The sequence below is a fragment of the Cordyceps fumosorosea genome, assembly GCF_001636725.1.
Source record: "Cordyceps fumosorosea ARSEF 2679 chromosome Unknown scaffold_1, whole genome shotgun sequence".
NCBI lineage: Eukaryota > Fungi > Ascomycota > Sordariomycetes > Hypocreales > Cordycipitaceae > Cordyceps > Cordyceps fumosorosea.
In genome coordinates this window covers 1,812,824-1,837,483 of record NW_017387301.1, presented here as the reverse complement: position 1 = coordinate 1,837,483, position 24,660 = coordinate 1,812,824, and the positions used below count along the sequence as shown (strand labels likewise).

General features: G+C 53.5%; 6 protein-coding genes across 6 annotated transcripts; 3 read left to right on the top strand and 3 right to left on the bottom strand.

The window, feature by feature from the left end:
• Window positions 1–147: 147 nt before the first annotated feature.
• On the bottom strand, window positions 148–1,392 carry ISF_00594 (Protein phosphatase 2C; the record flags this gene model as incomplete). Its single annotated transcript, XM_018844201.1, has 1 exon — window positions 148–1,392. The coding sequence occupies one exon, from the start codon at window positions 1,390–1,392 to the stop codon at window positions 148–150; it is 1,245 nt and encodes a 414-aa protein (XP_018708651.1).
• A 5,302-nt stretch (window positions 1,393–6,694) lies between these two features.
• ISF_00593 (hypothetical protein) lies at window positions 6,695–7,499 on the top strand (the record flags this gene model as incomplete). The annotated part of the gene is made up of 2 exons (XM_018844200.1): window positions 6,695–7,144; window positions 7,458–7,499. The coding sequence occupies 2 exons, from the start codon at window positions 6,695–6,697 to the stop codon at window positions 7,497–7,499; spliced, it is 492 nt and encodes a 163-aa protein (XP_018708650.1).
• Window positions 7,500–9,712: 2,213 nt separating this feature from the next.
• On the top strand, window positions 9,713–11,467 carry ISF_00592 (hypothetical protein; the record flags this gene model as incomplete). The annotated part of the gene is made up of 1 exon (XM_018844199.1): window positions 9,713–11,467. One exon carries the CDS (start codon window positions 9,713–9,715, stop codon window positions 11,465–11,467), a length of 1,755 nt encoding a protein of 584 aa, XP_018708649.1.
• Window positions 11,468–12,737: 1,270 nt separating this feature from the next.
• On the bottom strand, window positions 12,738–17,356 carry ISF_00591 (vacuolar protein sorting protein; the record flags this gene model as incomplete). The annotated part of the gene is made up of 2 exons (XM_018844198.1): window positions 12,738–13,362; window positions 13,422–17,356. 2 exons carry the CDS (start codon window positions 17,354–17,356, stop codon window positions 12,738–12,740), a joined length of 4,560 nt encoding a protein of 1,519 aa, XP_018708648.1.
• A 1,866-nt stretch (window positions 17,357–19,222) lies between these two features.
• On the top strand, window positions 19,223–20,971 carry ISF_00590 (hypothetical protein; the record flags this gene model as incomplete). Its single annotated transcript, XM_018844197.1, has 2 exons — window positions 19,223–19,525; window positions 19,589–20,971. The coding sequence occupies 2 exons, from the start codon at window positions 19,223–19,225 to the stop codon at window positions 20,969–20,971; spliced, it is 1,686 nt and encodes a 561-aa protein (XP_018708647.1).
• A 764-nt stretch (window positions 20,972–21,735) lies between these two features.
• ISF_00589 (general amino-acid permease GAP1) lies at window positions 21,736–23,695 on the bottom strand (the record flags this gene model as incomplete). The annotated part of the gene is made up of 3 exons (XM_018844196.1): window positions 21,736–22,825; window positions 22,865–23,074; window positions 23,145–23,695. 3 exons carry the CDS (start codon window positions 23,693–23,695, stop codon window positions 21,736–21,738), a joined length of 1,851 nt encoding a protein of 616 aa, XP_018708646.1.
• Window positions 23,696–24,660: the final 965 nt, after the last annotated feature.

Below are 24,660 nucleotides of genomic sequence, written 5' to 3'. Positions count from 1 at the left end.
TACACATCTTATCTGTGCGAGTTGGCTTTGGAGCGATATGGCTGCGGTCCGCCCTTTGGTGGCCACGTGTGTAATCCTCGCTTAGTTCTCTCTTTATAGGGACCAAAAAAAGCCAGTCCGGCTTACCAACTATGAAAGACTAAAATACTAGAAAAAGAGAACCTGAACAGTCATGTCATCTCTGACATTTCTAGAATACGGCGGCTCAAAGGCGAGCTTTGCTGTTAACAACTCCTGATGGTTCCCGCCGCAAGCATTGCGCAGCAGATGTACCGCAACATTATCGAGATCCTCAACGGTCGTCTTCTTCTCCGTAAACCTCACATCAAATCCGTCCCAGCGTGCCAAAAAGTCAAAACCCGGATCGGGCTTGGCTTCTTGTCTCGTTCGCCTCTTCCACCACACCGTCTCTGGCGCCATTTTGATCTTGACGTCCATCTCCTCGAGAGCGCTCTTCGGCTGGGCCTCCAGCCACCGCACCGCGAGATCCACCACTTCCCAATCCTCGCACATGTCCCACAGGCCGTCAGAAGCCAAGGTCAAGATGGCCGGTGCCCCGTCCTGCAGCTTTGTGACGGTTATCACGGGCTTGGCGGTGAGGTACGGCGGCGTGGGAGCCTTCTCCTTGGCCATGGGATAGTGGGTGAAGCACCTCTGGCTCAGTTCAGCTAGGACATCGTGAGATGCTTTCCAGGGAACGTCTCCAAAGGCACGGGTAACTGCCAGCCCCAAAACCTTTCCGTCTCGTGTGGCGGCTTCCTCGTTTGGATGCTCATCTCGGATCCTGGCCATCTCTGATTCGTTGGACCCATTTTGATCCTGAGAGAGAGCTTCCGGCCGCCACGTACCGTCCGAAGTCTGCCTCCCGAGAACGGCGCGAGAGTCGCCGGTACATGCCGTGTACAAGGTCCTGGCGTCGGGGTTGAACAATACGAGCAGAGCACAGGACCCAGACATGGCAAGCTGCATGGCCCGAATCTTCTCGACGAGCGTGACGTCGTTGTTTCTCATGTTACCGACATAAGGGCCGATGATGGCCTCGTCAAGGTCAGTAAAGCATGTTTCGATAGCGCGACAAATCCCTTTATCGGTTCGTGACTCCGGTTCAAGTTTGCTCAGTCTGGTTTGCACCCATGCCAACAACTCCTTCTGGAGGAACTCGGCTGTCTGGGGTCCATTATGCCCATCAAAAACTGTGACAGCTGCCCATGTCCCTCCTTGCCATGGAGTGAACGGCTGTGCGCAGTTGAAGTGGTCTTCGCATGGAGAATTGGAGTGTAATTGCGCACCGTCAGCTCTCTTGATACCGATGCTCCTCAAAGAGGTCGAGTATGCATGTTGTGAGAGGCGCCGTGCTACGTCGTCCTTGGACTCTGGTAAGCCGGAGCTCATTGTGCTGTTCCCTGCAGATACGATGTCTGTAGCAATGATTCTTGAGATGTTTGATGTAATAATTCGGGTGAAGAAAGGAATCGGCGATGCGGTGACGGGGAGTGCTTACCTTGCTGTGTAACGTTAGAGCGTGACCTGTTTGTGTAACATTGACAAGTGTAAGCCTGGGTATATAGATAGTTAGGTAGCCACGGGTAACGACAGCTCGGAAAAGTATGATTGAGTGAGGCGGCTCACAGCTGTGAAAATGAGTGGATGATTATCTGTGCCAAGTCGAGCAGATAACCTAGTGTCGGGCAATGCTGTCCAGGTGATTTCAGCTACAATCTCCGACTTCTCTAATCTCTTGTTACTGGAATGGAGCAACCGATACTCATGGAAAGAAACTGAAATTATTTATCAGCAGTAAAATCTTCCTCCTTTGTTGTGAAGCCGGCTTTTTGGTCATCCGGTACGAACTCAGTCTGTGGCTTTCCGGCGAGGACAAGAGAAATCAGAAGAGGCAGTCCGTAGAGAAACAATTACCGTTACGTCCTCTTCGAAGCATTGCAGTGGAAGACCGGGACGTTTTGATTGATGCCTTGAACGAATTGCTCCAGCCCAAGAGGCTTTGGGTTGCGAATCAATGCTTCCTATCCGTGTGTAACGTAGACGCGGGACGTCCTTGCGCAAGGTCAGAAAAGAAGGATTGCTGGAACGACGTCACCGCTTAGGTTGCGGTTGCATTTGTGAAACTTGGGCATCAACGTATAGATGTATATAAGAGACTGTCTTCTCCATGACCTCTACGATACCACTCGCTTCCCTTTTCTTCCCACACTTCGACCATCTCCTCCTCAGCACATCAAAGGCTGCGATTGACCAGATCCTGAGACGAATACGCAAAAACTTTATTGATCTACTACATCCTTCATTCTGTCCGGCAGCATGACAACCCCTGCTACGCCCAAAATACCACCGCCGCCCTCTACACCGCCGCCGCCCGATTCACCACCACCGCCTCCGCCACCTGGACCACCTCCGGCGTGAGGCCATTGCCACAATAGCGCGGGTAAGGCTCCCCTAGGCCCATTCCTCCTCTATTATACAGATCTTTGTTAAATGCTAAAAATACAAGTGACGCAGGAAGAAGCATAAAGCAGCATGGCGAAAGCCGTATCAAGTACAAAACTGTTGTTCTGCTAAATGTACATTCTTCTGCAACCCTATGGGGACCGCAAGAGCCTGATCATCATGCGCTGATGATCGGTTAGCAAATTGAACTTTGTTTACGAGAAATAACTTGTGCTGTACATGCCATCGTGAGCTAAAACACCCGTCTCTCCATTCGTCATTACAAAGAGTAAGCTTCTGATGGCGCTGGTGCCTGATCCGCCATTCTCAATGCCGCGAGGCTGCTGGTCAGTCAGATAATGGTATTGCACGTGCATAAAAGAGGTGCATATAACACTTCTGTTAAGATCTACGGGCATTCTAACGGAGTACTAGACTCTTTCGTAGGGAGTATGCATCTCGTACCTATCATAATTGACGTACATGTACATTCTCGAGCCACTTCTGGGTAGACGATAGATTTGCAAACATATCCCAAGGCACGTGAGATATAACTAGTATATCTTGCTCGATGACGAGGTCATTACTTGGCTAGCTCGTTGAGAGAGCTTGGCTTGGTTGAGACGGGATACCTGCATGCTATCGAGACGCAAGCTTGGGCAGTCCCGTCCCAACCAAATGCAAGCGCATCACTTTCACTTTCCGGTAGACGGTGCCTGCTGACCGGTGCGGGCATGGCCACACACGGCGTCGATGAGGCCACCGATCAGCGGGGTACTCATTTAAACACCAGATGAAGACGATGCGCCACACCGTTGAGTGTCCTTGGATGGCCGCCACGTACGGGCAGCAGAGCGCCCTTCAATGAGAGGGCCTACGAGTAGCGGCCGCTCCATGTGCTGTATTCTGATTCACTCATTGACAACATGGACAAATCGTTTCGACACGGTACGGAAATCGACCGAAGAACTTGACATGTTCCGGCGTCCCCGTGGAAGGATTCCAGAACAAACGGAGCTGCGAAAGCTTCGACCGCCCCTAACCTAGTCCGCGTGGTCAAGACGGCTTACCAGTAGATAGATAGCGCAAGAATTGCTTTTCAAGACGGTTGACACCTTGGAGATGAGGAGCAACTGCAGGGACCAGGGGGGGAAGCGAGCGGGCGTCATCTCACGGAGAGCAGGGTTGTGTGGACGGCGGCGGCGCAGTCGACACTTACGTAGGCGAAACTCGCGGTAATACGAAGTAGAGGACCTTTGGTTAATCTCGGTCAAGAAGATGGTAGTGTATAGGTGAACGGGGTCCGAGAATAATGTGTATACGGAAAGATTGGCCACCGCCGGCGGTGCGGCAAGCGCGAAGCAAGGACAATTGCCCACTCCAATATTCGCAGAATCACAATTGCAAGACATGACTATGACCTGCCAAACCAGTCAAGAAAGCGCTAACAAACCCCTGCGAGACGACCCCATGTCTTGCTTGCTCTCGTTGAAGCTGAAAAGCGAATAATAAAAGAGTATCATCACATAGGAAAGGCTTGGGTATCCCTACCCTCTTACGATCCTAGGCGCCGCCCCAGCGTTGCATTCTCGACGGTTTGATGGAGTCGTCACCAGGGGCGTCCTTCTCTACAGGATCATATTTGTATCACAGACTTGTAACTCAGACAAACCCTTTCGCGTAATTATAAATCGTGCTGCAGAAGAGGGCCTCACTTTTTCTGCAATGTATGGTGGTGGCATGTGCTCTGCAGCCTGACTGACTGGCTGCATGCTCGGTCAGGCAAGCCTCCTGCGTGTCGGGGATATAACCTGCATATGCTTTACGCAGGCACAGTGCATGCTACACATCACATTATCCATACTAAGTATGTCTTTTACGGATTACAGTGCGCTAGAGAGAGCGTGCTGGCCTCGTCGCTGAAAGGCAAGGGGGTCGTTGGCGTCGACAAACGCAACTGATACAGAATTACATAAAGACATGTGCTTAAATCGTAGTAAGGAGGTTTTGTTCCTATTCACGGGCACGTGGGCTCTTCGGACTTGGCGGTTATTTACTACTAATTAAGCGTTTTTTCTCTGCCGGGCAACCGAGGAGGTCAGCCCGGCTCTGGACATGAATCGCTCCTCTCTTCCCCAGCTGTTGTCCCCGGTTCTGCATCCTCTCTGCCTGGGTCACCGCTTTCGCGCGCCCGCCCGCTTCGCAGAAGGATGGGTTGATCAGGTAGAAAATGGGGCCGACATGGGTAGGGGATGGATATGGATGGATATGGATGGGGTCGAGGATGGCGAAAGCTTGGCCAAGGACGGGGTGAAGCATCCTGGGCAGGATGTTACACTCGGTAATTTGATGCTGGCCAGCCGTCAACAGGGTAACTTCATGAAAGGTTCTGCGGAGTACTCTGTACGGAGTAGTCTCTATCTAGCTTCTGTAGCTTTTTGTCACTGTCTCACGCGACGACGACAGAGCGTGGCTTCTCAATAGCTAGACGGGAGCGACCCATGTGGTTCCCGAGTTCCGTGGCGGCGGAGGCCATCTGTCCGTATCAGTAATACTACGGCAATAGACATTCGTTTGTCGAATTTTGAATCGCTGTGCCGTAGTGCGTCATCCTACCACGTAAGTACGTACTACAAGTCGGTTACAGTGCGGCGCGACCCCTTTTCTTTGCACATGGGGTCGACATGTCTTCATGTTGGTACCAGTATGTATGTATGCTGATAGATTCCCCAGAGGCTAGAGGGGATATCTGAAACGTCCCACGGCACATGCATGACCGTACCGAACATGCCAATCCTGCCAATCCGTAGCCGTAGTGCTACACCGATAATGTGCCTGACCGCCGCCCCGGGTGGTCTGGTCGACGACGAAAAAGATGGCACTTGTGCATATGCCGAGTTTGTTGAAGAATGGGCAAGGCAAGGAAGAGAAAATAGCGTCGACCCGCTCTGTAAGCTACATAGGTACTTTGCCTCTTCAGGTCTTTCCCCCTTTTTGCTACTGTTTAGCATTGCATTTTACGTCTTCGAAAGCTCTTGGTGGAAAGCTAACTAGTGCTGGGTTGGGCTGGGCTGGGCTGGGCTGGACTCTGTTTGGAGCTCATGATCATCAGCGACGGAAAATCAGAACGGCTTCCAGAAGAAATTCCATTCCCTGACGAGACAAGTTCATGTTTCGATGCCAAACTCGACACCCATGAACCTGGGCGCCCTCCCCAGGGTCGATAAAGGAGCCGCAAAGTGATCAGCGAAAAGCCACAATCTAGCCTATGGAGCCAAAAAGTTGAAAAGGGGGGCCAAACTTGCGAGTTTTGTCAAATCTCCTTTTTCAAACTCAATCTCCACCACAATGAGCCTTTCGTTGTTGCCCGTCATTCTCCACTACAATCTATTCTGGTCTATTTGCGAATGGAGCCCAGCAGCAAGGCTACCTAGTAGGATGCTAGGATGACCAACTCGCCCGTCGTCAGCGGTTAGCCGACGAGTAGTTGAGCTCACCAGCTGCTGGGAAGTAGCGAGCTGGGTCGTGCCATGGTCCAGGACCCTGGTAGATTTGACTTGGAGTAACAACTATTCTCGGCCCTTCAAGCTGACCAGGGGAAAAGGCGGCCAGGTTTCGCGGGAGGTCCATCTTGGTTATAGCTCCGTCGGTGTGTATTATGTCCTGCTAGGTGTGTCGGCGTGTGTATGCGCTTGTCATGGGAGCGATGCTCTGGCGATGCCAGCCGTAGACTCTTCATGTCCCCTTTCTCCCTCTTTTGACTCTGACCTTGCCGTGCTGTGGACGGGAATACATACCAAGAAAACAGAAGAAAGTCTGCACCAACTGTCAAAAACAAGCGCCTGGGCAGACAGATATCATCAAAACACCGCCCCGCCATCAGCTTCAGTTGAGTTTGCAAGGGGTCTCCTTGGCGAGCTGCCAGCTTGTGTGTGTGTGTGTGTACCTGCAGCAGCTGTGATTCAGTGTGCAGCAACAAAAAAAGACGAGTGCAAACGACAACGGGACAGTTGCGTCAGAGGTGGTCCATTGTGCTATCGCGTTTGCAGTACAAACGGAAACAAGCTCGCGTTTTCTACCTGGCCGCTCTCCCCAGGCTCGATCCTGAACAATGGTCGTGCCACTGCCCATCACCTGCATCCAGACGCCACCGCGTCTTCCTTCTGCAAGCGACCGGACGCCCCATCGAGGCGTGCAAGCGAGGAACCATCATAGGCGCGGAAGCAGGCGGACAGACCTGGACGCGGCCATGGCGCAGACCGAGCGCGCCAACCTCGACTTTGACAGCTTCGGCACGGCTACCAAACGGGCCGGGACGACGACGACGATTACGAGCGACAGCAACCATAACCACAACCGAGGGGGCGGTCGCCAGAACCGGCACTCGCTGCTGCCGTTTCGCCACATCTCGAGCTCCTCCGACGAGGATGGCGGCAGTCACCGGCACGGCGGACGCTTCCACCACAGCCTGAAGCTGCTCGACCGTACGGCCCGGACGCGCGGGCAAGGCAGCACCTGCAACGCCGGCGTCAATGACGGAGGTCACGGCAGCTGGCGAGGCCATGGCCATGCCTGGAGCCAGACATCGCAGGGCTCAGGCAGCGGCAGCGATGCGCACTCGCCGTCCGACTCGGCGACATCGTCTCCGGCCATGACCAAGGAGGAATTCGAGGCTCTGCCACTGACGATACAAAGAAAGGTGAGTCAAAAACTCGATTGATTCTTTGCTTTTTTTTTCACCCCCATTTGTTTGTCTCTGGGTGTTGAAGAACGACGCCATAATCGCTTCTTCTTTTCGTTTGCCAGAGTTTTGAGTTGGCCGAGTGGCAAGCAACAACAAGCGTAGAAAGATTGACAAGACAAAAAGAAGAAGAAGCAAGGAAAAAAAATGATTTGCAGCTTGTTTCAAACGGCTTGGTGACCTGTGGCTTGGGCAAGCCTGGCCGTGAGCGAACACACAGACGCACACTGGCCTTTGCAGGTGATACACACTTCTCGCCATCTGACACTAGTGTGTCGATGATGCAGACAGAGCGTGGAAGCGTTGCGAGTGACACACGGCATTTACGCAATTGATTCAGATATAATGGAAGAAAAAAAAGCAACCCTGGAAAAGAATGCTGGCTAGTACAGACATTTTTTTTCGCAGTGTTTCTCCCTGAGCAAGTGCTGGGACAGGAAGCAAAGATTGGTTGGATGGCTTTTTGGGACTACCAACTACCGAGTGATTGTTGGCAAAACCTCATTCGGCTTGTTTCACTCAGAGTACTACCATACTGAGGGACATACATGCATGGGCAAAGGGGAGCCGCTATTGTCTGTGGCTTCCAAGCCATTGCGCTGGCATGTTGCTGCCCCTCCTCCCCCTCCTTGATTCTTGGTGACTATTGGATTGGATGAGTGAGATGGAAGGCAAGGGATGAGCCGGCGCGTGTGATGGTGGTGGTGGTGGTGGTGGCCGTCGGCAAGGGTCTGCATCGCGGGGCTCGCATTCCAACGCGGCCAACGCGGCCCGGCTGGCCATCATGACCTTGTGAATAATTGACCAGTTTCTTTTCTTGTCAAAGTTGACGAGGGAATTTCTCTGTACCACTCGATTGTTGTTGAGCAAGGGGACATGCTGTCATCCCACGCCATGTTACATTGCGTTGCCTTGCTGGCATCCCGCTCCTCTGACCTGAAAGTTGTACGAAAAAGTTGGCATACATACGGGTATATAACCGATCCAATCCGACCCGGTTGCTGCCGCTTCGTTTGTTGACAGTCAATGTCGGTCTCTTTTGTTCAGCCTCGTCTCGTCAGCAGACCAGGTTGCAAAGCGACGGGCATAGGCAGGGCAAAGCAAAATTCCGCCGGACCTCCAAGGACAAAAAAGAAAAGTCAGTCGCAACAGCTCGGTTTTGCCAACCCAGCACCATGCAGCTGGGTGACCGGGTTTTACTTGCTTCTTTCCCCGGTGCTACTGCGCAGCCACGGCGCAATGGATGAGACGCCTCGTGAGTGCAATGTCGTGGCGCCATGCGTTGGTAGGGACGGCAAGTGACACAACAGCATTGTCTCTCATCGCTGGCGCATTCCAGGAAAACGAAGGGTCGCAAAAAATCTTTTTCGACAACCGGAAGCCCTGTCGGGTCTCGGACCTGTACCAATCAATATACCAGTAGCATTCATGCCAAAGCCGAAGCCGAAGCCGCAGCCTCGCCTCAGTCTGCAGGCAGAACTTCTGTCAGTCCTGCTGTGCACAAGATGTTGCTTTCTTTTTCTTCTGTTCCCGCAAACTGTTTCTGCCCCAGTTGCCACTTGATTGTTTCTGGGAACCGTGCTCGCGTATCGCTGCACATTTCAGACACATCATCCATCACGGTGGGGGAGAGAGGCAGTTGTTGCTTTTTTCTCTCTGCTCTGTCTCTTCCCTGCAGCAAGCGCTGGAGAGCTGTTCATGCAGAGTGACTGACCTGGCCTGGCCGGGTCGGTGCGTGCGAGCAGGGCTGGCATGCGGCCCAACAACGTCCGTCAACCGCCGGGCCGCCGGAAAATAAAGAGAAAATGAATTCCAACAGGAAGCACAAGTGGGCAGCTGGAATTGTATTATGCGTTTCATTGCTTTTTCATTGTCTTTTTATTCTCCGACTGCGGGCTTGCAAGTGCTGGCTGCGCAGGGGTTGCGTCGATAGTGCAATGCGGTTGCACTCCCCGTGGGGCCGGGGCGTTGCAAGGGCCGAGAGCCTTGGCATCCATCCGCTGTACTGGACAGAAGGGTTAGTGCCTCCCGAGTACCTTATTAGCGCCCTCGGTACTCCGTACAATGCTTCGTGCCTGGAGCTACCTGAAGTTACCTGAGCTATCCTCACGGTCTCTGAGACTAGCGAGGTGATAGCGTGGGATGTGCTGGAAGCGAGCTTCGTTTTAGCGACCCAACACCGTTGAACGATGAACAATGCCCACTTGCTCTCCTGTATTTTCAGGTACTTGCAACCCTTTTAGCGTCGTTTCTCAGGTACCTGTAACTGCCTATCGACGCCGTCCTTTCCCCCCCATCACCGCCATTTTGGCTAGCCGCTGTCGCTGCAGCTGTTGTTGGTACTGGTTGGTGCTGCTTGTTCCCTTCCTCCTCAGAGGTACCGCTGCGACGCCAGAAAAGCCTCAACTGCCAAGCTATCCGCTATCCATCCTCGATTCGTCCTCCCCTCTCCTCGTTCCTGCGTCGAGACAAGCCATTCCTCTTGTACCCTGGCCAGCATTGTTTTATATTGCAGACTCACTGCCCATGCCCATATATTCGTATCCTTTTTATCCCTGCCCTTTCTTCTTTGGCGTCCCTTTTCTCCCCTCTCCCACCTGCAGGAGCCTGGGCACCTTCTCCTTCCCTTCTCTCAAACCAGCTTCGCATAATACCACACCTCCTCCAACCAAATCCCAAACACTGACCATTGGCCCTTCTTCTTGGCCTCACAAACAGTACTTTTCAACCCTCGAGCGCCTTCGTTTCGCCCAGGATCCCGACACCCAAGACTCAAACACGACTCCCTCGCCTTCCTTCGACAATCTCCCCAAGCTCCATCCTAATATTAACCCTGTTGCCGCTGCCAACACAAACAGCGCTCCCTTGGCCCTCGCTGCCTCCACGCCTAGATCACTCCAAGACAGTCACCGGCCTGTTCGTCTCACTGTGCTCTCCAAGCTCCCGTCTGAGACTCCCCCCCTTGTTGGACTCGGTGCTATTCCCCAGCGCCCTAGATCCGCTCTGGTTCGCCTGCACTCCAGTCCAGCCCTTGACCGACACACTACCTCCACCAAGCTCGGCCTGGGCATACTACATAATAGATCCGACAACCACCACACCTCGACCTTGCCCTCCTATCGCCACAGCGTCATTCTTGATGCTACAGACGAGGCCCTGATCAAGCGTGGAAAACGAAACGTCGCCCAGCCCACAGCTCGCCAATCCAACAGCCACTTACACCGCGCCGCCTCGTTCGAATCCCTCCGCCACAGCATGCACTCCCGCATCGCCGACGCTGCCTGGATGGACGGTCGCCTCAAGGAGACAGAAGACTCGCTCTACGACAGCCTCCGTTGGCTTGAAGATGACATTGACCTGCGTCTCGACCTCGATGACTACCAAGTTCGCGAGGACGCCCCTTGCCACAAGAAGCGCTCTGCCTCTTTCCGCCGCAAGCTCTCCATCTCTTCCAAAGTCACATTCGGTCGTGCCTCGTCTACACTGAGCCGTCCTACCACGAAAGAAGGCATTGCACCCTTTGGCGGTTCTGTGCTGTCACTCCACAACCCCCCTGGCAATGGCCATGTACGCAGACGCTCACGGGCTCTGTCACTCATGTCTGCCACCAAGCAGCCACCCGTCGACGTTGCTCCCGCGTCTCCGCCTCCCATCATGGATCCTGCTGCCCACTATCAAGATCCCGAAGCCCGCATGAAGCTCCGCGTCTACCTCGCTTCGCCTCACAAGTTTGATGAAGCCGTCGAGTTTGGCTTTCCTTCTACCGAGCAGCAGCCCTCGAGTCCAACAACGCCTCCCAAGCGCCTCGATTCACTGCCTCGTAACGCTGAACGTGGTGGCAACCTCCGCATGCAGACCCTCGTTGAAGACAGGCGATGCTCGCTCTACAGCGATGAAACTAATGCAACGGAGCCTGACTCGCCTCGCACTCCTGATACGCTGGAGAAGCCATCGGCACCATTCACCACTTCCATGGAGCAGGACCGTGATACTGCCAAAGTCGACTATGCGCAGGCCCACGCGTACTCACGGGAGATGACACTGCGCATGACGCTAACTCGGCCGGACCTGCGTGCCAATGAGAGCCAGATCTACGGCTGGCAGAACAAGATGTCACCGGCCGTGTCGGACAGCCCCCGCTCGTCATCTGGACCCAGGACCGAGGATGAGCTCAAAAAGGACAGCATTGAGCGACAGCTGGCAGCCATTGACCAGGAGAACCTCCTGTACCCAGAGCAGAGCTCCATGAAGCGCTTCTGGAATCGCGTTCGCCGCACATGATGTGACTGTTTACGCAAGGCAAAGATGGATGCACTTTGCTCGAATCTTGAAACCATTTTCGCTCACGGCCTTTTTGCTCAACGTCACACGCCCACGCCAGCATGCTCGCATTGCATGCATGACCAACCCATTCTTATTCTGCACCTGGAAAGATTTTTGTTGTTTCTTTGCACTTTAGCGTGTCGCATTGGAGAAGAATTGTCTCGTCTTGTTGTTGTCCCAACTAGCTTTATTCCCCCCGTTTTGTTTCCGAAGCTCTTGTCTTTTTGTTCTGACACTCATTCAACTACATTTGGGCCGGTATACGTTTTTCTTCTTCCTTTATCATTTTTTTGCGGCTAATGACATTGATGGCCTAGAGGGTTTCTTTTCGTTGAAAAAGCTTGTTTTCGTTTTTTTTTTCTAGTTGATTTTGTCTTATACCCACCACTACTGTGCATTTTTAGCCATACCATTTTCTCTGTCACTCTCTCTATATCATATTTTTTCTGCCAAGGCATTGATGAAGGTTTAATACAAATTCATTCCTTTTCCGAATGTACGCATGACCATGATTAAAGCATGTGATGAGATGTGAAACGACGTGAGGGGACGGCCGAGACCTCTCGAGACCTCTCCTGCAGAAGAGAGGAATTGCAAATCGACGTCTTTGACAATGGACATGCACGCACATGTGCATAACATATAGGCTTCTTATAGCTGGGATAGCCCATGTACGCATGCAACGCTTCTCTTCGCCCTACGCTCTGACGCGTTTCACAAAACAAAGAGAGCGTCCCCGAGCGGGAGCGACCCCGCGGCCCTGGCCTGAACTATGCCCGTGTTGGTCCCCGATGAAACGGGCCGCGGGAGAAGCACCCGTTGGGGATCGGAAACAAACGAAAAAGGAACCAAAAAACTGCCCCCAACCCGCGACGGGGCCGTGGCGGGGGAAGGCTGGGGAGGGCATGCAACAAAGAACAAGGCCGTTGCTATCTTCCATCCAGCCTCTTTATTTCTCCTTCAGGGTTGTTTATGGGCGGCGGGCTGGGACGCTTGGAGCTCTGAGCTTCTGCAAAGGTCCAACGCGACGACCTCTGGATGGGTGCAGAACTCCAGTCACTCAACAGCAGTCACTCAACAGCAGTCACTCAACAGCAGTCACACCTCATCGCGATCTTTATTCTGAATGCTGATTTTGACGCTCTGTATTAAAAAAGCAAGAATTGCATGTTACTAATCTACTGCATACAAACTTTGCCCGGCTTCATTTACACCACCCTCTCTCTTCTTATACATCCTCATCACTGTCCTCGCCTAGGAGCTCCCCATCGTAGTCTTCGACCCGCGAGTATCCGCCTCCGCGGGCAAAGCTCTGCCTCGTCGTGAACCGACGATTCCAGCTACGTCCACCGCCGCTGCCACCACCCGCGCGGTGATAAGCGCCCATAGCGGTGCGCCAGACGCTCGCGCCCAGGACCGGCAGCGCCGCGACCACGGCAGCCACCGCGGCAATGGCCATGACTGGATACTTAATCCACGGCTGGTCGCTATCAAAGGTCGACGACGACTCGCCCAGCCGGATCTGTCCAAACTTGCCCGACCAGTTGCGGTACACGTACCACCCGATCGCCGCCGCCGCCGCAATCGGAATCACCACGGCGAAGAAGATGGCCACGCCCGACGTCTTGTGCTTCTTGGCCACCTCGCCCTCGTATCCCGCGCAGTCGTGCTCCGTCGACGTCTTGTCGTACTCCTTGCCGCCCTCGCACGTCGTTAGCTGCAGCCGGCGGTACCCCGTCGGCTCAAAATACGTCGTGGCGTTGTACTTTTCACACCACTCCTTGCCAGACAGTGGCTCAAGGCCCTTCACTAAGACGCACTGCCCGGTGCTGTCCATTTCAAAGTTATAGGCGCTACGATATCTGGTTAGCTTCCATCAATCACGCTCTCTCGTGTGGTTTGTAAAACGTACCATTCGTAGTCACGTCGCGTGCAAGCGCAGTTCTCCTTTTTGTAGAGACGTTGGATATCCTGCTCATTGTAGCAATTGCGGTCCGGCTTTTTACGCAAATACTTGGCAACATGGCCAAAGACGCAATCATCGTCCAGCATGGGGTGTTTTGGAGACCAAAGGTCGTAGTCAGGGTCGCCTCCTTCCTTTCCGAGACTGCCAAGCTTGCAGGGCTTGTCTGTGAGGCCTGTAAAGTCGAGGTTGACGGTGAAAATCTTGCCATCTTCTGACCGGCACCAGAGGAGAAAGTTCCGCGAAGTGCCAGACGACAACGTGGTAATGTCGAGCACCGTCACCTTGTCATCGGCAAACTTGTAGTCGGTCCACGTCTTGCCTTCGTCGGTGGAGTAGGACACCATGTTGGTGGTGGCTTTGCTGTCATGGGTGGCACGTTCCACCAGCACAATGATAGATCCTTGGTCGCCATACTGCCATGTCCAGTGCCCCTTCTTGACGTTGCGCCAGGTAATACCGCCGTCGGCTGTCATGAAAGTGTCTGCCTCCTTAATATCGCCTAGAACGGGCCCAACATTGCCGATGCCAAACATGAGGCCCACAGCAGTAGCAGCAGCAAATGTCTTGCGCCTGTCATCGCGTTCCGTGTAATGATGAAGGTGCAGGCCGCAAGACTTGTCACCCTTGGAGCTGCTACAGGGGTATGACTTTCCATCAACGTCCTTGCTGGGAGGAGCCAGATGGCCCCATTCAGCACCATCGTTGCGTGAAATTTTGGTCTGGAGCTTCTTGGTTTTCTCGCCCTTGCCAGGGTTGGTGACAACATTAATGAGCTCGAAGCCTTCCAAGCCCGCCACCTTTTCAAAGTCAACATATGGTGTCTCATCGCAGTTCACATTCGAGGCGCTGAGCACAAATGACGTGCCATTCGAGTTGCTCTTGATGATGGAGCCATACTGGTGGTCGGCGCCGTCATCTGTCTTGACAAACAGATTCAGAGCATGTGTGGAACTGTCCAGGGCCGTGTATTGGCTCTCGTGGCCTTCGTGGAATTTGTACGGGAAGTGCACCTTCTCGAAATGCTTGCCGTCGACGCTAACAAGAGGCTTGACACCTCCCGTTTTGGGATCCTTCTCGCGTAGGATAATATATTCGTCCATGGTGATAAAGGCGTCGATTTCGCTGTCCAGCATCGTCACATCATCATGAAAGAAGTCGTCGCTGGTGACAATTGCCAGCGGAGACTCCGCATTTTCCTCGCGATGGGCGAGGCAGACAATCTGCTTCTCCGCACGAATATTGTACTGGGAATTGCCGGTGAATTCACACCTCTCAACATACTTTCGTACGGTGCGCCAGTCATCGCCGCGATCCGTCGAAACGGAGGCTTTTAAGTAGCAAGTCTCCTTGCTGCCCACCTTCTCACACGTCTTTCCAACCCAGAGAATCCAGTCCTTCTTATCAGGATGGAAGCTGAATGGGCTGTCCTCAAAAGGCTCGGACGGAGCAGTGAAGGGATGGAAGCTCTCTCCGCGATCAATGGTATAAAATACCTTGTCTTTTGCAGTAGTGAAATAGACAACATCGTTGAAGTAGGAGTGAGGGAAGATATTTTGGACTTCCTCTCCTTCAAGAATCCGCTCCCATTTCTTGCCGTGATCGGGAGACCGCCATAGACGATCATCCACTTTGAGAAGGCCACCGCTGCGTTGCTCAGCAGCACGCACAATGACTGTCTCGTCCTTTGAAGAACTGGCCTCGCCACGCTCGAGGTAAATCTTTTGGAAGTCATTCAGGTCCGTGTCAAAGTCATTCTTTTTGTGAGAGACCTCGCCATTGGCAGGGTCAGTGCTGTCACCTCCATCCTTGTCATCGTCTTTTCCACCGCCCTTGCCAGCGCCTTTGCATTCGCGCTCAACTGTATCATCCTTCTGGGCACCATCCTTCCTTTTGCATGTGTTTCCCGGAATCAGCCTCCACCCGGAAGAGCCCTTGAAAGTTTTTTCACCCTCCTTGCAGGAGCCTTCAGGAATGACAAGAGAGCCGACTTGGTTGCACTTGGTATTGTTCTCTGAGTCACGCTGGAAATTGTAGTCGCATTCAAAGTCGGCATCGGAACATTCACAGTCCTCTGTCTTGGCAATCGGCTCTTTGAAATCGCTCTTGATGAAGCAATCCGCAGTCTTCTTTCTGCGAGTAAACGTCTGTTTGTGACCCATGATGCACTGTGGCTTGCCGTCAGCATCGGCGCGAGCGTGCCATTCCTCCATATCATCATCGCCGCATTTCCGTTCATGGAGACCCTCAAAGTCAATGGCAATGCTGTGGTACTCGCCCTTGCGAGAGCCAACAAGGAGGAATTTCAGGCTGGTAGCATCCTGCACTGAGGTGAGAAACTCGGGCTTTATCTTCAGACCATCTGGAAAGGACACTGTGTCCCATTTCTCGCCATGGTTGAGAGAAAACGAGAGCTTATCGATATCAGCCTTGGAAGAGTCTTTCACAGCGACAAGAATGGATCCGGAGTCGCCGAACTCATATTTGTGCTGTCCGTCGAGAGCCTTCTTCCAGCTCCGGCCGGCATCATCAGAGACATACAAGTTCGATTCCGAAGGCTTTTTGAGGGATTTGCCGGTATTTCCGTTGCCCATAACTAGTCCTGGCGCGGGGCTAGAAAAGACGCGGCCAATGTTGTCCAGCTCCGTGACTGAATGTAAGTGGATCGTGTCGTCTCTGGCTTTGAGCGACTCGAATGTTCTTCCGTCGTCGAAAGTAATTTGGCTGACTAGAACCTTTGATTTGCCGTCTTTATCAACATTTTTTCCATTCTCCACAGTGTTGACAAGATAGACGCCCTGGATACCGCTGACATTTTCGAAATCGACGTGACCTTTCCTATCGCGGTTTGTATAGGGGACGTTCTCGGTGAAGTATGTGCCGTTGGAATTGCTGGTGAATAGGACACCCATGGCCCGCGATGGAGCGGAAGTCATAACATCAACCTGGATGCTGTAATTCGTGCTCTCTAGAACGGTATATGCACCCTGGTTGATCGCGTGTGAGTGCTCGTGCGAGTCCGAGCTGGGAAACATGGCATGATGCCACTTTTTTGTATCATCGGTCACATAAAGAGCCATTTCGTCACTTCCGGCGGAGGTTGTAGCCACTAAAAGATAGCCTTTGACGATCGCGACATTGTTAACGCCACGGACTGGCTTACTGATATCGAGATCGGGCTCAAATTCTTGAATTTCGCCCTTTTCCTTCTTGAAGTAATTGTCGGAAAGAACAAGGCGCTGCTCTTGTTTCCGGAGAGAGAGCTCGTCGCGAATAATGCACAAGACCCTAGACTCATCGAGATCCTTATCGCCGGTGGTGAATTCAGGCGTCGACTTGGCCCACCAGCAGCCAGCCGTGTCTTCACGAAGCTTCTCAGCAGACTTGAAACCGTCGGTCGTGAAAATAGCCGTTTCGTCGCAGAATATCACGTCGCAGTCCATACCGTTGAAGATGATGCGCTTCGGATCGGCGGCGTTGAAAGTTAAAACCTCGGGCTGGAATCGGCTTGGCGGTACTTTGGAGTCGAACTTCGACCAACTTTCCCCGCGATCCTCGGTCAGGTAGTGTTCATGACTGGCCGTTAGAATAAAGGCCGTCTTGGCTTCGTGGGGATGCATGACAAGCAGAAAGGCCTTGCCCTCGGCGACGTCGCCGACTCTGGCCCACTGGACGCCAGCATCCTTGGACCAGAAAATGTTGCCGGTGTCGATATTGTGCCATATTATGGAGTCGCTGTCTTCGAAGTAGTTGAGATTTCTGGGGTAGCCCTCGATCTTGGAGGCAGAAATGGTGGGTTCGTCCTTTGCCAGGGCGATTGTCCAGATCCAGGAGAGCAGAAGGGCACGCCACCAAGGCACAGCCAGTGGGCTGCAGATCCTCATTGCGACAGAAGAGCGGGGCTTTGTTCTATCATGTAGTATGGGCGAAAAGAGTGTGGTCGGAAGTTCTATCTGTGCTGGCAGCTGCGAGAAAGCTTGCTGGTCATTGGGGGAGCGGAATAGGAAGTTGAAGATGCGGATTGCGTGTCCAAGCCGAAGCTGAAGCTCGTTGCGTCAGAGGACATTTCCAGGCACTGGACCTGTGGCTTGCGCGGCTTTGCTTGACAGGTTAGGACGGATTGGGATGTGGCGCAGTCAGCAATGTGGCTTGTGGACCCACACAAGCTCCTCTCCTGCGGCAGAAGCTTTGGATAGAATATCCACGTTAATGATAAACTATCCAGACCATGGCCCTTCCATCTCAGCTTTTTCGGGAGCTGCTTCTTGCTCATTGGAGTGAGATTATCTTCTATGAGGTTATCTTCTATGCAAAGTGAGCCCCCCTTTCTATCTCGCTTGACTTGGCAGCAGACCGATCTGAGACTTGTTACTTTGAGCGATTCTTGATTAGTTAGTTGCATGAGCTGCTTCTCATACAGTGGAAAAGAGCGCGTGTGTTTGTAAATTAGGGAGTAATAATGTATTTACTGGTGTATCTACACTCATTGTTCATTGTGTTGCCACTTGTTGAGCGTGTAAGTGCGTTGGCGAAGTTGACTAGTCTAGACTGACGTTGACTCTGTCTAACTACCCCTGAGCTGCCCTGGCAGCTCAATGGCCCAGGGTACCCGCTACTGGTAGCCAGTGGAGGGTGGCATTGCAACGTGCTGTACAGCGGAAAATCGCAGCTTGAACTGAAAGCCCCGTTTAAAGGTAATGGGTTAGGTCTCCCGGTATCTGCCAATAGCTAAGTCACTAATATCCGTTGCTAGAATGCTACTACCTTGCTACCTGTATAGTGTGTACCTACTTTGTAACTTTATTATGCAACTACCCATCTTATTGAAATGTCGCGCAGGTTGGTCGGTAATGGGGCGGCTCAGGGAAAATGGGTGCCGTAGCAACCAGCAAACGCGACTGTTCAAAACAAAGTCACTGTGTAGCAAACCAAAACAGAGCTCGCGGCGCAACTGCAACAGCAACCATCAAGAACTTGAGATGGCTGCCTGCGAGGTGGCGGAGATGAAGTGTTGCCAATTGAGGCCTTTTTGTAAGGAGAAAAGGGAGGGATCACCATCTCCAAGGACCGGTGAACCGTCGTGTGTGTGGTTGGCATGTGCCTGTACCTCTCTTCTTTCAGGGAACCGCAGCTGTGTTAGTGGGTACATTAGGGAGGATGCAGCAGCCTTGTGCCCAGGGGCTGTCGCCTTGAGGAATCCACAGGAATAAGCTCCCTTCGCATGCCCCCTTGGCCAGCGCAGGATGAAGCCGCCGTGCCTGGTGTAGACAACTGGGGCAAAGGTCGCCGTTGCTTTTATTTTGTATAAACAGAAAGCAAGATACTTGGAATATACCAATTACCAAGACAACCCACAGCCACCACTACTCGTAGTAGTCAGGTACCGCAACAAGGGGCCGTCGGCTGCCCCTCCCTTCCATTAGCAGGCCCCCCCTCCCCAGTGGGCCACGAGCGCCGCCCAAAGCCTCCCACCTCCACGCTTCTTCTCCTGGCGCGCCGCTTCTGTTTTGATCCTTGTTTTCCTCCATGTTCCTTTAAACTTCGTTTGCCGCTCGCTTCATCCTCTCTCTTGCTGTTGAGCACCCTTTCTCCTTCAGCGTCATCTGCGCAGCTGCTTTAAAAGCTCGTCTCTCTCGCGACTAGTACCTTGGTAGCCATCGCTTGGTTCCCGAGCTCCCCTTATAGCCCCGCGATCCATTATCCTCGTCACTTTCACCACCAATACCCAACACCCCTTTTCGCCACCCACAATGTCTGCTGCATACAAGCAGTTCTTGGCTTCGCCAAACTCCTCCTTACTCGCCGAGAATGCCTCACTGCATTACATCACCACTCTGACCAACTTCGCCGGTGGTACTGAGATCATCAAGCACTTGACTGCCCTGCGCAGGCAGGTCGCCAAGAAGCAGGAAGAGATTCTCAGCCTCGTTGAAGGTCAAGATGCGATTGTTGTCGAGGTACACACAGCCCTCGAATTCCTGACTAGTGGTGGCGTCTACCTTCCCAAGCTTGACGATAACTTTTTGTCTGATCGCACTGCCTATGTTTCCATTGTAAGTTGGCTACTATCGACTTGGCCGTTTGCGCGCTTGCTAACGAGGTGTTCAACTGTTTAGACGCACTTTGTTACTTTCGACGCCGACGGAAAAATTCTTCAGATTCGACAGCAGTGGGACCAAGGTGCTCTCCTGAAGCAGCTCGATATTGTTGGCAAGACTGGCCGCAACTGGCCCATCCAAGACAGCCGCGAGCAACTCCGACAGATTCAGTCTTGCCTCAAGACTGTTGGCAAGGCTGCTCAGCAGGCCTCGGATCGCAACGATGTTGTCATCCGCACTCGCCACAACTCAAACAATGCTCTGCGCGACCCCCATGCCTCCCTGAACCTGTACGGAAGCAGAGAAGAGATTGAGTCGGCTCCCATGAAGCCCGCCACCAACCCTTACGCTGGACACCGCCCCAGCCAGCGTTCCATTATTGACATTATCGGTGACGAGCCGGAGGAAGGCGAATCCGGCCACAGCCGCCACCGTTCTGTTTCACCCAGCAAAGCTGGCTCCAACAAGAACTATCAGCCCTCCCGCATCTTCGACGGCAAACATGACCCTGAGGAAATCGAGACCCCCAAGAAGGGCGACAAGTTCATTAAGCCTCACCCTACCAAGTACAACCATTTTGACTTTGTTGATGGCTCTGATCCCCGAGACAGCCCTACCCGTGGCGTCGACTTGGACAAGCGACCCAAGTCCAAGCACGACAGCCAATGGTCCTTCGATGACTTCGTTACTCCCGCCAAGCCGACTGCCAGCAAAGGCATGCGCTCACAGGATGTTCAGCATTGGAACCCCGAGTTGCAGTTCTCCAATGACCCCAAAGACCGCCAACCTACTGGCAAGGGCCGTCGCGACGCCGAGACGCACTTTGAGATTCAGGATGATGGTGAGAAGGACGCCCGCCAGGAACGTGTTGGCCTCCCTCGCGGTGCCATGTCTAGTGAAGGCCGGAGCCTGTACAACAACCAGCTCTTTGACGAAGTTGATCCCACTCCTGGTCCCAAGCGTGCTCTGAACACTGTTACCAACCTAAAGGATCGCAGCAAGGACTTTGACCCTCACTTCGAAATGACTGATGAGTCACCATTGCAGCCCCAGCGAACTCAGAATGCTCCTGAGGGCAAGATGAAGATGGCCAAGATGATGGACCATAACTGGGAAGTCTATGAACAGTCGCCCCTGAAGGAGAACAACAGACCTCGTCCCACCACCACTGCCAGCAACCAGAAGATCCACATTGCCGGCGACGGCATGGGCTCAAGAAAGGGAGCTACTCACGGCGATCAGGACAACAAAATTCATATTGCCGGTGACGGCATGGGTGGCCGCAAAGGCACCTCTCGGGCCTGGATGACCGGTGGCGATGAGGACGAGATTGAACAGCCCAGTGTGCAGCCGCGCGGCCGCGGCGCTGCTAAGAAGACCGAAGGGTTTTGGGACTTCTAAACCCTAGTTGTCGATGAGCTGCACGCCATTCAAGTGTCATCTTTGACTCGGTAATGCTGTTCTGCTGACTCTACCTGTTATGCTTTTGCTCTACTTATTTCTTCGACTTCAAATGATGCCTCGAGGCAGACAGCAGTAACACTTTCTATCCTTGGATTTTTCACTGTCCCGTTTGCCGATTGCCAACCCGTCTCTCTTTACGGAGCGCGCCGTCTGTGCGGAGAACCAAAATGCACATTTTGATCACTTTTTTTTTTCAGACTCCACTGCCTTTTGTCGGCTTTTCTTTTGGTGTGGTGTATTTCCTTTTACGCTTTTATGAATTTTGGCAAGCTTTTTTTTACGACACATAGCCCCCCGACTTTGACTACCTAGACTGATTTTCCGTCTTTTTTATTACCCCGACTCGCAAGAGAGTAGACAGAAAATATACCAAAAAATTATTGCCAAGACATTCGTGTCAGTGAATCGCGGTAATCACGGTGCTAAAGCTTTTACTTCACAAATGCTTGCGATTACTTTGTTTCGTTTCGTGCTGCGAACGCATCATATATACAAAACCAAAACAAACCAACAACGCCACTGTTTCGCTGATATACCTGATAGAACTAGCTCATATAAATTGACGCCCCACCGCAGAGATCAAACAGATTTCGTCAAACAACTGGTTTGATGCCGTTTCAAGGCACGACTGGCACCGGTAAGCCATTTGCAGAAACATCATGCTGAGAAGAGGATAGATAGAGAAGGAAAGAATGGAGGAATCAACAGATGAATTTATACCACTTCTTCCACTTAGGCCAGGTCATGCGCTCCTCCCTCTCCTGGGCGACGAGGACGGGGAGGTTCCAGTCGCGGCGGCCGGTATCGATGTCCATTTCGCGGATCCGAACGTAGCGAGTGCGGTAGAAGAGCTTGTGCGCGCCGTAGCAGACGAGGATGATGGGTGCGCTCATCCACTTGAGGAAGAGGTTCTGGGCAATGGCGGCGCCGGACATGGTGCGCCATCCAATAGGGAAGGCAGCTACCCAGAACTGTGCCACAACCACGATGAAGTTGAGGGCGAGGCCGAAATAGGACCCTCCGACGCCGACCTGGGAGCGAAAGGGCAGCTCGGCGACGGAGCGGCCAGCGAGGTGCCAGGCACGGCGGAAGCGGATGTGGCAGAGGCAGATGGAGCCCCAGGTGAATATGGAGGAGAGGCCGGAGAGGGCGAGGAGCCAGTCAAAGACGTTGGATTGCGCGCCGCTGGCGTCGGCGAGGTAGGCGAGGAGACCAACGGCACCAGCGATAACAATGGCAACCAGTGGACGACCCTTGCGGTCGACGTATCCGAGTAGTTTAGGCGCCTGGTTGAGGTTGGCGAGGGCGGCGAGGGTGCGTGAGGACCCAAAGACGGCCGAGTTTCCAACAGAAAGCACGGCGACGAGGATAACGGCGTTCATAATCGAGGGTAGGATCTGGATGCCGGCGTCCTCAATTGCGATCACAAACGGCGACGCCTTGGCGTCAGCCTTACTGTCGCCACCGAGCAGCCGTGGGTCGTTATATGGGACGAGTAGGCCGACGAGTGTCAGCGCGACAATGTAGAAGAGTGTAATACGCCAAAAGACCTGTTTGATGGCCGTGGGCAACGACTTGCGCGGGTTTGCCGTTTCAGCCGCCGCCAGCCCCACGAGTTCAGTTCCGGTAAACGCAAAGGCTGCCGTGACGAAGACACTGCACAGGCCCTTGAAGCCATTATTAAAGGCGCCGGGGTCCCGCCAGAACTCGCCGCCAATGTAACCGCCATCGGGTGTCCCGCCGCAGTTAAGCACGATGCCGAGGAGTCTGTAGGTGAGGAGGGACTGTGAGCTATGGAGTGTGTAAAGAGTGAGATGTGGCAGCGCTTACATGAAACCAACGACGGCAATAATTTTGATAATAGAGAAGAAAAATTCAGCCTCGCCGTAGCCCTTCACGCCAAACATATTAATTAGGACAATGGTGGTAAGGAAGAGGGTCACAAAAATGGCTTTTGTGAGCCTCTCGTTCCAGTAACCTATCGTCAAGGAGGCGGCAATAATTTCAAGTGGTAGGACAGAGAGCCACTGTAGAGCATAGCTGCGGGCGATTGGTGTTAGCAAACTGCGGGAGGCGGATGTGGACTGCTAGGATAAGGCGTGTAACGTACTTCCAGCCCATAGCAAACCCCCAGGACGGATCGAGAAACCTGGTGGCCCACGAGGAAAAGGATCCGGCAATGGGAAATAGGACGGCAAGCTCGCCGAGTGCCTGGCAGGTCGTGTAAAGCATGGCGCCGATGATAGCAAAGGCGATCAGCACCGAGGCTGGGCCGCCAGCGTTGAGCGCCTTCCCGGAGACGACGAAGAGACCCGTGCCGATGGAGCCGCCGATGGCAATCATCTGCAGGTGGCGGCCCTTGAGGCTCCGGGAGAGGCCGATGTGGGCATTCTCAAGGGCGGCGAGGTGCAGGTCATAGTAGTGAGAACCGTTGTGTAAGCGGCGGGCGACGGCCGGGTCGTGGTCATGGTCGGCGAGCAGGAAGGTCGAGTTAGGGTCCCGGCGAAAGGTATCAATGAAGCGCTCGAAGCGCAGAGGCGGGTGCCGCCGATCGTACTCGGGCTCGCGCATGCTGTGTGAGCTGCCGCAGGCTACGGACTCGTCCTTGCTCTTATACGTGTTGGTGGGGCCGAGTTCAACGTCGCCGGTGGGAGACGTCATGATCGAAAGAGGAGGGAAGGAGGAGAAGAGGAAGAAGAAGAAGAAGAAAGGGAAGAGGGGAAGAAATAAAAGAAGATGAAGAAGGAGGAAAGGAAGGAGGGAAGGGGGTATCTAGAACGATGGGTGAGCGAGTAGGGGGGGAGAAGGATTTGTGGCGAGTTGCTGTTGTGTTTCGTTTGCTGCAGTGTATCACGAACAGAGCGAGCCGGCACTTGTCTTGTATGGCTAGAGTCGCGCGCTCAGCTGCAGCCTGGCGAGACAGTGTGTATAGATCTGAGCTCTGGTCGGAGCTATAGGTCTTGTTGATGGTCCGGATGTTGAACAGACGAGTTGCCGCAATTGCTGCTTTTTGGCCAGTTTGAGGTTTCTCATGTACCCATGCCCCAATGACGTGTGTCGGCTGGGCCCTGCGAGGAAATGTGGTCTTGACCGTCAGTAACAAGACCGGGGACCCGGGTGTTGCGTGCTCTACCCCGCGCTGGGGAATGCGCGTAGAGAAGGGCAAGGCGAGACGAAGAAGACGGAGGAGAATAGCAGAACGGCGATGAATTGTCCGATTTGCAGTTGGTGGAAGCTGTGTGAGCTGGTGCGCGCGGCGCCACCGTTGAAGCCGTTTGTCCGGGGTCTTTATTAGCGTGGAAGGGCGGTGACGGGCCAGGACCGCTGATGAATTCGCAATGGGCTGGCTCTCATGTGGCGGCAGCCCAACATGGTAGATTCTCCATCGAGGCCGAGGCGGTACAAACGTCGAAGGAGGAGCAGTCGGGGCGGGAGAGGATGATGTAATTGGCAAAAAGGGCGCACATGCATATCGCCGCAAGGGCCGGATAAGAAGAGGGCAAGGTTGGGGTGGCGCTTCTGCTTTGGTGGAGGAAGAAACAATGGCCTTTGCAACCAACCCAGGCGCTTGCATTTATTGGGATTGGCCGGGGGGCGTTGGAGGCGTTGGAGGCGACGGGCTGAGG